General features: G+C 44.6%; 1 protein-coding gene across 1 annotated transcript; it reads right to left on the reverse strand.

The window, feature by feature from the left end:
* Positions 1-11,512: 11,512 nt before the first annotated feature.
* LOC6573132 (V-type proton ATPase subunit F) lies at positions 11,513-12,316 on the reverse strand. The gene is made up of 4 exons (XM_001999187.4): positions 12,181-12,316; positions 12,037-12,118; positions 11,746-11,951; positions 11,513-11,686 (listed from the first exon to the last, which is right to left on the reverse strand). Exons 1-4 carry the CDS (start codon positions 12,232-12,234, stop codon positions 11,654-11,656), a joined length of 375 nt encoding a protein of 124 aa, XP_001999223.2. The 5' UTR covers positions 12,235-12,316; the 3' UTR covers positions 11,513-11,653.
* Between the last annotated feature and the right edge of the window lie 226 nt (positions 12,317-12,542).

The following is a 12,542-nucleotide window of genomic DNA, read 5'->3' on the forward strand; positions in this document are numbered from 1 at the left end:
ATAAAGGTAATTTCAGCTATATTAAGAGATTAGACATAACTTACATATCAGTAATATTCACAATCATTCATTTTTCCAAATGTCACTGAGACTGACAAGCAGTCCATACAAAACTAATTAAAACTGAATTGAAATGAAAACCGTGTGAGTTATTGATTAATTATACAAATACAATTTGATACCTGGACAGATCCATTAAATTTCTGCCCCATAAAGAACTACGTGAGCTGCTTTAAAAAAATTCCATTTTAATTTAACGCACTTATTGCTATTGATTTTTCGCATTGCCATACAATACCCAATTTAGGAATACAATTGAAAATTAATTTAAAACTCAATTGTTTAGGTAAATTGCGCACAATAAAACCAAAAATATCAGAGCCAAATTTCATAGCCATTTAAGCACCACAAATGTGTGCAATGCGAACGAATTAAATTAAAAGCTGGCATTGCAGTCCGCTTCACAGTCATAATTAGCTGACCGAGCGCATTATCTACGGCCTCAGGAGGCGCTGAGCGAGCGACAAAAAGAGTGTTAAGGCAAGTTAAGCAGAGGAACTGCCAAGTCGACAGACAAGGGGTGTACAGTATATAACACATGTATGTTGTGTGCTTTGCTCTCTTTAAGCACACAAACGAAACCCCAACGACCGCAACGTTGAGACTGGCAAATAGGGCTAGAGGCAGAGGGAGAGAAAGAGAGAGAGGGCCGGGCAGCATAAGAATCTTGTTGTGGTTGCCCCAAATGCTGTCCAGAAACGAGCTCCCGTTCAAGTTGCATTTCGAGTCAGGGTCAGAGCTCTGCCCAAATGCATATAGACGCTCGTTCGCACAGTGAAACGGAGTGATGTATGCAGAGGGGAGGGCTTGTGGCAGACGTTTGCAAACAGACAGCTTCCAGGTGTCAAAATCAATTCCGGATATTAAAAAAAAATCCTTTAAAAACTGCAGCGAGGCAAGGCTAGCGCAGTGGGTAGAGGCTTGAGCTGAGTTGCGACTGCATTAATTAAAAATTTGAATGCTACGCCAGGAGAAAAGAGCAGCGCCTAACAAATTTTTCATAGGCTAATAAACCTGAATGCGGTAGCAAAAGCGCACAAACACAGCCAGCAGGCGTAAGCGAGTGAGTGAATGAGAGAGAGAGAGAGAGAGAGAGAGAGAGAGAGAAAGGCTAGGTGTGCAAGGGAGGGGAATGAGGTAAGTCGACACTCAGCAGAATGCTGGGCCACAACTTGTTTTTGCCGCACTGTCACCCAATTATGTCACACAGTGTACAACAAATTAATGCCTCGTTGCGTTGATTGCGCCGAGTGCGGCTGCTGTCGCCGTCGCAGTCGCAGCTGGCGTCGCTGTCGCCAGAGCGCACGAAAGTATGCAATGCAAAAGTAAAATCACTAAAAACAGCAGCCGACCGAGAATCCGCACTGAGCCTCGTCAGTCGCTCTCTGTCTCTCTTTGTGTGTGTGTGTGTTGAGGTCTGTCTCTGTGTATGTGTGCGTGTTGGTGTGTGATTGCGTGACAATTTCAAACAGATTTAACCGCCAATTTAAAATGAAGTCAATACAAGCGAAAGCAACTGAACTGAGCACGCAAAAAATAAAATTTAAAAATAAAGAGAGAAACTGCAAAGATCAGTAATAAAAGCTGTCCAGCTTTAAGATACTCTAAAAGTGAAGGCAAAGATCAGCCCAACTGATAAATACATTTTGGGTTAAGGTAAGGAAAGATCAGGTCAGCTGCAACGCTTGCTTTGGAAAGTTTTTAGCTCTTTAGTAATTTCTTTGCCTTGCGCTCAGCCTGCAGCACAGAGTATACCCTACACAGCACGCTTCACAGGGTAGCAGCTGACAGCCACAGTGGAGTTGTCGCCCAGCGACAGATCATCGGCCCATCAGCAGCGACGTAGACCAAATGTCCAATGTTGTCCATGTCTGGACTTCTCTGCATCTTCTGCTCTTCTTTTTTTCACTTTTCACTTTTTCAGCTCGTTTTGCTGGCAGGCAACATTTAAATGCGCACAGTGGGCGAGACAGCGGCCCACTGCTGTCGCTGGTCAGCGGTGCGTGCTCCACCGCCAACTGTAAAATGTATTGTAAAATTCACGGCTCTTTTTTTCGGCTCGCCTGTTGGCGGGTTGGCTTGACTCTGGATGTGGGTTTGCCTTCTACTTCGTTTCCGCTGTTTTTTTGTGTGTGTTTTATTGGGACATGCTGCGCGCTGTGTCAGACAAACGATTTAAATGAAATAAATTACAATAAATCACTCAATCGGTTTAAATAAAAATGTTGCTCTTGTAATGAGATATCGAGTGCGAAGGCAGCAAAAAACTGAGCAGAGGAGATTGGCAAGTGTTAAGCCAGCGGAAGTATATGAAAATTACAGCATTGATTTAGAGTTTAAGGAGTTTCGCCTTTCAGATCCATCGAGTGCGATTGATGGATTAGTTGATGGGTCGAGACGTCAGCTGCTTAAATAGATTTTGTGCGAAGTTTAAATAATTAAATCTTATTGAAACGAACTTATGGACTGCCACATAATCTAATCATTCTAGCTCAGCAAACCTGTGGTGTCCTTAACTAGGTCAATGTAAAGTTTATAATGAAGTTGCGAGGTCTAATATACATGAAGAGCATCATTAACTAAGACCTGGCCACTCAGTGGATTATTGGTATCTCTTACAGCTGGCAGCGTTTCTTGCTGGAGCCTAGCGCATAAATCTCTTATGCTCTCTTGATCAACATAGATTTGTGTAGCACACACTTGAGAGCCATTCAGTGCCAGTAATACATTTACGGGCACATTGAGCCATAAAGCAATTGACAAGGCAATCAATTGACATATAAAACTCGCTTGCTTGAGTCAAAGTCGGGCTCTGCTAAATAGTGGCTGGGTGTCTCGCTCGCTCGAATGGCGTGGCCTGGCAAGGGTCATATAGTTGGGGCTTAGTGCTTAGTGGCAGCCAGCAGTGCTTGTAAATGCCATGACAATGGCTTCTGGACAGGGCACAGGTGATGACAGTGCGGGGGCGGTGTGAGAAATGGAATACTCAGAAGCATTGCTCGCATTGCTATGAGCCCAGACAAATCTGAGTCGTCGGGGTCAGCATCGGCAGACACACAACGTTTTGTCCACCTGAGTTGTCAACAAACCGTGAAATTATCAACCCAAATTGGACGACAACTTCGACAAGGCAGTTATAAAGGCAGAGGGAGAGAGAGAAAGAGAGAGTACGAGATAGAAGTGAATAGGGCGGGCTGCGTAGTTTCTTTTTTACTCTGGCATGAAGCTCACGTCTTAATGCATATGTTAAGCTTGCCTCCCGCCTGCCAAAAGCTTTTAATACAAATTGAAAATACTTGAGGAGGCAAAGGACGCCCTGGCTCTACTTTGTGGAGCACAAAATGGCAAACGCTCACAAAGAATCAAGACGCCGCACTTGTGATAAGCAGGCCAGGTAACCCCTGACAATAGCTAGCCAGCTCTATGAATACACGAATGGCTGATCCAATGAGTGACCAGATGTACCTACGGTTCAGTAGTTGGGAGCTGCCAACTCCCAACTGCCAACTGCCAGCTAGGAACGGACTGACTTCATGTGTCTGCTCGTCTGCAGCATCTTAGATAAGCTAAAATGCACGAGCATCATGCAAAACTCTCGCTTTGTATTCATTCGCCCCACTACGGCTGTTCGATGTCCTTTTTGGCCGTGCTCTACTCTGCTCTTAGCTTCATTCGACGCTTGCATAAATGTCAGGCAAGAAAATTTGCATAGCATTCGCTTGCGGTTGCAGCTATTTATCTTTGTGTAGCCGACCAATTCAAGTGCAGCCCAAAAGTGGGCCAGCTATGGCTATGTCTCTGTGCATGACTGTGGAGTGAGGGACAGCAAACGGAAATGCGCTTTATGCAGCATTTAAATGCGCCCATTTCCGTTGCCGTTGCCGTTACCGCTGCCATTGCTGTTGCCATTGCCGTTGCCGACCTTCAGATGCCTCAATTATTTCATTAAGTAAAACGTTTGCATTTCACCTAATTCCGCCCAGTTTGGGCGTTTGGGTCTCTGGTCATATCCGCTGCATTCGTGTGCTGGCACGCAAAGTCAAGTCTGAGAGTTGGCATCGGAATTGGTGTGCCTGCCGAAACACACGAAACGAAATTTATTTCTCAATTCCCACTTCAATTTCGCAAATTGAATGAAAAAGCGCTTAAAAATATACAAAAGCAGCAGCAGCCAGACCCACAGTGCCCAAAAATAAAGTAACAAAAGGGTGCTGGGCTGCGGCGGGTGCTGGAGGGGGGAGAGGCATGTGAAGAAGGCCATGGCCAGGATCGGTAGCACAAAAAGAGGAAGAAGCAGAAAAAAAGAAAAGGAAAATAAAATAAAAGGCAAACGAACAACGAGCAGAGCGAAAGGAAATCTTACAAATAAAACGGAAGTTAATTTACTACGTAAACCGAACAGCATGGCGCAGCCACATCCGGTGAGAGACGGTGGGCGCAAGCGGTGCGGCAAGGGGCGACGCTGCAAAAGAAATACTACAGCTGGGACCGAGAGGCAGTCAGCCAGCCAGCCAGCCAGCCAGTCAGCCAGGCAGCTCTGGTCTACGCCAGCGGTTGGCCATTTAATTGGCCAAGTTTGTGCTGCACTGCTGCAACCGCTGACTGTCGCTTAAGGTGGCCAAATATTTGCTCATGCAACAGACGCGACTCAGACGGCGGGCGGAGAGACGGAGAGAGAGAGAGAGGAGGACAGGTGCAGCTCACACTTAAAACCGCTTATTACGTTAACAATTGCGAATATCGGCGCGAAATGAGAGCGCTGAGCGCCCCGAGCACAGCAGCAGACAGGATTACTTTGCATAATTTTAGGGGCATACAAATAACAGCCAGCAATACCCTGAAACACACACATGCGCACAGAGGCACATGCACACAAAGGCACACCAGCGTGTGGCTTTAGGTTGCGGGTGTGCCAATGAAAACGGAAGGAAATTTCACTAGCCAAATGCAGCGGAGGCAGACGCAGCAGCAGAAGCAGCAGCAGCAGCTGTTTGGCTATGCCTTTGTGTGTATGTGTGTGTGTGTGTGTGAGTGTGTGAGTGTGTCTGTGTGTGAGTAGTGGAGGCGTGTCAGGCAACAAAGGCGCATTAGAGCGATAGCACCGGGGCCAGCACAAGTATTTGTTATGCGGTAAAAATGCATAAAAATCCCGAGACCGGCATTTATTTAAATTTATGCCGTTATAACGTAATTTTGCATTACCCCAAAAAATGATGGCGTCTGCTACCCCAAACGCCATTTTATTGTTGCTGCATATGTGTAGGCGTGTGTGTGTGTGTGTGGCACACTTTACACAGCCATTTTCATAGAAAAATTTTCTGCACATTTTTGTGGCCGCCTGTAGCAAAAAAGTCCAATTTCCATTTTCCATTTTTATTTTCGACTAAATATTTGCAATTGTTAGTTTTTATACATTTTTATCTATTTCCATAAGCGCAATTGTATTTACTGGCTATAGTCTGCGACTTCTTTTTAACGTTTCAATTGTTCATATATCTGCGCACCGTATTACATATTTGTTGTTTTCTTTTTCGGCTGGCATTGCGGCTCTAACTCTGGCATAACACAATGCAAAAGCCATTCATTTGTTATGCATATGAAGTAGACCAAAACAGCGCTGGATTGCGGCAGCAACAAAGGCATTCCTGTTGGCTGACTGACTGTGGTGCTGGTGGTGCTGCAACTACAGTACAAATGCTTGGCAAATTGGTGAGGCGCTTAAGTGCGGCTTCCGCTAGCACAAACAAAGCCGCATTACAATGCCCAAACTAATATGCCAAACTATCCCAAATTATGAATTACATTACAAAATGCCACCGTGAAGTTTGCTTTATAGCTCTAGTTCGGGCATGTGATGGAACATATTATTATGCATATGCAGGGCTTTACGGGCGAGTTCCGAGACTGCAACTCAATATACTGGGATTAGTTGACTTTAATTGCAACTTGGATAAATGGAATCGACACCTAATGAAATAAAGAAAACTCAGTTTTTTAGTCTAACCATGTTAGTGCTATGATTTTTATCTGCACAACTTTCTTTACTATATCCCATGCTTCCGCTCTCTTCCAACAAAAATTAATTACAAACCGAAAGCCAAGACGCTGGCTACTTACAGGATGCAATAGAGAATGGGGAATCTAATTTGTTAATCCGCTCGACACGTCGATTGACTCGGTGCCAATTACTTGGAAAACCCCGAGCACGCGTCACAGCTAAAAGCTGCTCAGCTGCCTAATCCTTGACTCGGCTCTGTGGGTGGCGATGCTGCCTGAAGGTGGATATTGCTCTGAGACTGTTTCACTATCCAGCATGGCAGGAGGCATTCAATCAAATCTAACTGTAACGCCAGAGCAGTGTCTTCTGTTGCTGCCATTGCTGTTGTCGTTGCCGTTGCTGTTGTTTCTCTATGTGCTTCGAATACAAATTAGGTAAAGTGATGGCCACCCACGACATGCCGGAGACAAGCAAATAGACACGCCTCCAATCAATGAGCAGAACATCGACATTCTTGTCGACGCTGTCATTGATGAAATCGACTTAATTTAAATTCAAACTAATTAATTAAATGCAACGGCATCCGCTTGACTAACTCAAATGTCTGCTTGCAGTCGTCTAATGCACTCCATAAAGCCATTTGTCAGCCTTCACCTGAATAAATATGTGTATGCATGTATATGTTACGCTATGTAGCCTGTGGATTGCTATAGACAACAACGGGCACTGCTTAGGCTAATTAAACGCACAATTTGTGTGTACGGGCCAGTCCTATAACGGTCTTAACAAGGGCCAAGTGCTCAATACAACATATGTGTCAATATCTCACTCCAGACAGCATCAACTTTAACCTCTCTCACTCTCTCTCTCTTCTCTCTTTCTCTCTCTCTCTCTCTCTCTCTCTCTAAGTCTATCACTGCTATGGCGAGCGGGCAGAGGGGCAGGCTGAGAGCACAGGCAATGGCAGTTTCAATGATTTTGTTTAGCTCAGTGAATCGGAGAATTGAGTTCAACACACATACGCCACGTGTGTCTGTGAGGTCTGCAATGGCACACACGAACGCAACGAGACATTTGAATGTCTGTCATGAATTGATACCAATTTGCAATTGTTAATGAAACGCTTTGTGCTGTGCCGATTGCACTGCACCACCAGTGCCACGCCTCCGGGGCAAAAGCCCAGCTCACACCCGATAATATGTATAACTGAAACGATATCCCAAATACATACATATGTATGCACGCACACGCACACACAACTACCCGCCTCCGAGTGCACTTCAATCTTCGACGTTCATTTCACTTTCCAAGCTTTCTTTGACATTCGAGTTACAATTTGGCCAAGTTTGCGCCTGTGTGTGCGCTGTCTGTGTTAATGTGTGTGTGCATGTATGTGTTTATTTGTGTGTGGGTGGCAGCACTGAAAGTCTCCCAGGATAGCCACACGCCTCTCGCTGTAATTGTGTGTGTGTGTGTGCGAAGTGGCCAGCTTACTCGTGTGCTTTTGCTCATTTCAATTTTGTAATTGAGAATAGCTCTTGGGAATAATGGAGATCAGATCATTTAATTAACTTTGTTTTCGAGCACATCGAATCCGACTGCCACTGCTGCTGCTGCTACTGCTCATCTCCTTCTTCTTCTTCTGCTTCTTCTGCCATAGTGTCAAGTGCCTGCAATTGTCCTTGCGGGCATCTTTTGTGCTGTCTGTGCTCAACTGATTGAAGCTGCCAGCGTCCAAACGCAATAATTTTATGACTCCTCCCCGACTGCTGCTTCAGTTTTCTATTGTTGTTGTTGTTGTTGTTGGTGGTGGTAGTGGCGGTGATGCTGCGACCACCCGATGGAGATGTTGCCTTGTCCATCTACTTGAGAGCTGCCAGTTAATTTTCTGTGGGCCAATTTCATTTGTTAATTTGCATTACGAATATTGCAAGCATTTTGTGGTCAATTTTCAGTATGATAATTTGTGCAAAATGCTCGTATTTAAAATACCCTGTAAATTCTAAATGTGTATAATTGAGTTATATGTTTGTATCAGTATATTGTATGCATATATATTGATATGTTTATTTATTTAAAAGTATAAGTCAATCTTATTCTTCATTGCACAGCTGATTTGTTAAATGTAAGAAAGAAATTAAAATTTCGAGCGTTTGCACCTTTATTTATCATTATCATTTAAGTCTCTTCATATCTCTTCTCAGTCTTCTTTTATACCCATCAAACCAAAGCACTTATACAGTGTTTGGCAGCCACACTCTTCAAAACAGCTCCTTTGTTCACTTCTGGGTTTTCTTTGCAGCTGGAATGTTAAAAATGTGGTTGCTGCTCGTTGCAGTTGCTAGTTTCAATTTGCTCTTGAAGTGCTCGTCAAGCGGCTGTAGAGATATTTCGGGTCCCTGCATCTCATTTACATTGGCTAAGTATTGTGTTTTCTCTGGCTCTTTGTTGGCTGCTGTCTCAGCTTGCTCAGTCTCTGTCAGCCGCTTTTATTTTGCACAATTCATTTTCTCATTTTCAAATTGCATTCAGCTGTTTGTGTTTAAGCGCTGTCATGGTTATTCAAAATTACTTTCTTTTTTGAATAATTTTATTTATATTTTTACGCCATAGACGCTGCAAAACTTTTACAGCCATCTACTGTTTATGCAGCCATAGAGCAGCCTCGACGACTTTTGTCATTCATTTGTTTATTCAGTTTTTTTTTTCTTTTTGCTTTCTTTTACTTCAAACGAAAGTCGAAAGTCGTACAGCAAAGCGTCCCTTATATCCTCCGGCCAGACGATTGATGCCTCTGCTTGTGCCTTGTGCGACTTGGATTTTAATTAAAAATAGTTGCACTCTGCCAGCATGTGTTTCTGCCACATATGAGGGCCCAAAGGTATGGATATATGTTTGATTTCGGGCTCAAATTATCAAGCTCTAGACTTTTTCCTCTATTGCTCATTAAAAAAGTGGATCAAATTGAAAAAATGGGAAATAAATATGAATCGCTGAGATACTGATAATGTGAAAAATCATCATATGGCACACACACAGAAAATCGCTAGGTACCACCCTTTGGCACTTGAGAGTTGAATCTCAAGAAAAAATACCTTGGGAGCCTACAAAAAAACAAACGGCCTGGTTTATCGCCTAGGTCATAAAGCCCACAATTTGTTAGATGATTAAACTAGACCTAGGAGAAGACCCCAGACAAAACTATATAAGAATCCTTAGAGAGGCAGAGGTCACTGACCTTCAGCAGAGGTCACTGACCTTCAGCAGAGGTCACTGACCTTCAGCAGAGGTCACTGACCTTCAGCAGAGGTCACTGACCTTCAGCAGAGGTCACTGACCTTCAGCAGAGGTCACTGACCTTCAGCAGAGGTCACTGACCTTCAGCAGAGGTCACTGACCTTCAGCAGAGGTCACTGACCTTCAGCAGAGGTCACTGACCTTCAGCAGAGGTCACTGACCTGCAGCAGAGGTCACTGACCTTCAGCAGAGGTCACTGACCTTCAGCAGAGGTCACTGACCTTCAGCAGAGGTCACTGACCTTCAGCAGAGGTCACTGACCTTCAGCAGAGGTCACTGACCTTCAGCAGAGGTCACTGACCTTCAGCAGAGGTCAATGACCTTCAGCAGAGGTCACTGACCTTCAGCAGAGGTCACTGACCTTCAGCAGAGGTCACTGACCTTCAGCAGAGGTCACTGACCTTCAGCAGAGGTCACTGACCTTCAGCAGAGGTCACTGACCTTCAGCAGAGGTCACTGACCTTCAGCAGAGGTCACTGACCTTCAGCAGAGGTCACTGACCTTCAGCAGAGGTCACTGACCTTCAGCAGAGGTCACTGACCTTCAGCAGAGGTCACTGACCTTCAGCAGAGGTCACTGACCTTCAGCAGAGGTCACTGACCTTCAGCAGAGGTCACTGACGTTCAGCAGAGGTCACTGACCTTCAGCAGAGGTCGCTGACCTTGAGGTGGCCTCAATGATCTTGAGGATGCCTTGATGATGCCTTCAGGATGGGAAGGGATGTTGGAGGATTAGGGTATAACAGAAGGGAGCTATGCAAAAGACATCGCTATTAAAAAACCAATAATTACCGGAGAATCTATTAACAAACCGATAGATAATCAAAAATTAGGCAGCATTTAGATCGCATGTCCAACAAGAGCCTGCTACACGTATGCAGCGCGATTTTATTGCCACTGAAGGACTCTCGCAGCAAGCGCCACAAATTCAATGGCCTTTGTTAAACAGGCTATTTATCTGCAGGCAATGGGCTGGTCCCAGGCGGAGCAAGAAGTAGGGACGGTGATGAGCTGTGTGTGGGTGTGGCGTTTACAGTTGAGTTGTGCAGTCGAATGCATTTGGCAGATCAAACGAAATGCGATTACGCATACGCAGTGTACGGCGCCTGCTGCTTTGTGGGCATTGGCAGGTGGTGGGTGGTGGGTGTTGGGTGGTGCGCAACGACTGTGACATCTGTGTGGTTAATTAGGCCCTGGAAAATCGTTGCACGCCATTTTGTTGTCAGAATTTGCGTACCTGCAGTGCTGGTTTTTGACAGTTGGCCATTTGGTTGCTCTCAAATTGCACGGCTCATTAAATTTCAATGGGGCGCTAGGCGCTATCTGTGGGCCGCATATGATGTGTGTGTGTGTGTGTGCTACGATTTACTGCGCCACATACTTCCAGGCGTCGATTTGTGTTGGCTGCTCGCGATGCGCTGCCTACTTTCAGGCGGCAGCAGTGGCTCGCCACGCCCACTCCGATGCGCGACATGCCACTGCTAGAAGGCGCCAAAAAGTTGTCGCAACTTTTTGAATGCCTTTTGCGTTAACTTCTTGGCGCGAAAAGTTTGCTGCAAAATACTTTGCGCAAATATTGTTTTCGCATGCTTTTGTTGCGCTAAGCGCTCTACGAAACTGTGTAGCCCAGTGTAGCTAGCTAGCGCCCCACCCCAGATGCTGCACAGTAATTCAACTCGCTTGCAACGTAAATTGTATCAATGTGCGCTGTCTTTTCATGAGTTTGCTGCTACTTTTTGTTGTGTCTTCTCAACGTTGCGCCATCCCTTCTCTCTCCCTCTCTCCCTCTCGCTCTCACTCTCTTCCTGCTTTTCATCTCTTTCTATCTAGTTGAGCTTTTGTTTCCGCCCTACGCTTTGCCATGTATTGGCATTTTCAACGCTTATTTGTATCGTTTTCGCTCACTTTGTTGTTGCCTCTGTGATGGCTTGAGCTGTTGTTGCGGTTGCCAATGCAACTTGCAGCATGCAGCGTGCAGCGTGCAACGTGCAACCCTTCTTGTTTGCCACAGATTTTTGCCATTTTGCCTGCTGCTCTTTTCGACAATTTCCTTAAAACGCAAACTTGAAAAACTTCCACGAAATATTTGCGGTGCTTGTTTTCTTTGCTTTCCTATTCTTGGCTTTTTTTTCTCCCCCGAAAGTTTTCAAATCAATTGTCCCATCGAGTTTGTAGCACTGACAAAAGCCTTTCAAAGCGGATGCCATATGCTATGAGCGTCATATTTAATACAACAATTCGAGTAATATAAATTGAAAGCGGAATTATTAGAAGAGCTTCACTGTACAGTGAGCACTAACTAACGGCGACGCTTAACTGGTTGAAGTATGCCCTGCGTGATGGACAATGTATATAATTTACCTAAAAGAAATTAACCATCTCAATACTCACACGTGCTCGCTTCAAGATGGAGTCCTTGAGGACATCGTAGGGCTGCTGCTTTGAGGGTATCTCCAGCACAGTGGGCACTGGCAGCAGATGCTGGTCGATGGTGGCACGTATCATATCCGCGTATATCTGATTGATCATTATAATGGCAATATCCTCGCGTGCCACAAAGCGCTTGAAGCACTCGTCAATGGCCTCAGCGCTCGTGTCTGCGAATCAGCAAGAACAACACGAAAGTTTTGAGTGACATTCAAACTATGAAAGTGGATAATTATGCAGCTGCTCGCAGACTACCTTTCTCAACAACCATAAAGTTGGGCTGCCGCTCATCGTCGATTTCGCCAATGCCGCCAAGCAGAAATCCTACGCAGGTGTCCTGCAACAAGATGAAGGAGACTAAATGTAGAAAGGGAGAAAGCGTGCAAAGCTAACGCCCACCTCGTCGCCTATGACAGCCATGAGTTTACCATCTTCAAAGGAACTGTCCGACATTTTGATTGTAAAAATTTCACCTAAAATGAGGACTGATCGAATGAGGCTTTACAAGTAATGAAAACTTATAAATCAATGAAAATTCAATGATATACTGATTCATCTTTATTTTTTAAATATATATAAAGGTTTATGCCAAAGAGAATTATCTAGAATGAAACTAGAATTGTGAGTACTCAGCAAGTAGTTAATATTTTAATAAATAAATAAACTTTAATTTGTAGTAATTCCAGTTCATACTAAGCTACAGCACAAAGGAAAGTATTAAATAAAAACTTATCTTTGAGAGGATATTAATTTTAAATAAT

The sequence above is a fragment of the Drosophila mojavensis genome, unplaced genomic scaffold (assembly GCF_018153725.1).
Source record: "Drosophila mojavensis isolate 15081-1352.22 unplaced genomic scaffold, ASM1815372v1 contig_16, whole genome shotgun sequence".
NCBI classification, from domain to species: Eukaryota; Metazoa; Arthropoda; class Insecta; order Diptera; family Drosophilidae; genus Drosophila; species Drosophila mojavensis.

What these genes read in the sequence shown, in the direction of transcription:
- LOC6573132 (XM_001999187.4), bottom strand. Translation starts at nt 12,234, where the DNA reads ATGTCGGACAGTTCCTTTGAAGATGGTAAACTCATGGCTGTCATAGGC. An exon ending in CTTTATGGTTGTTGAGAAAG is followed by an intron (nt 11,952 to 12,036) that starts GTAGTCTGCGAG and finishes GCTGATTCGCAG; the next exon opens with ACACGAGCGCTGAGGCCATT. An exon ending in CCATCTTGAAGCGAGCACGT is followed by an intron (nt 11,687 to 11,745) that starts GTGAGTATTGAG and finishes TCCATCACGCAG; the next exon opens with GGCATACTTCAACCAGTTAA.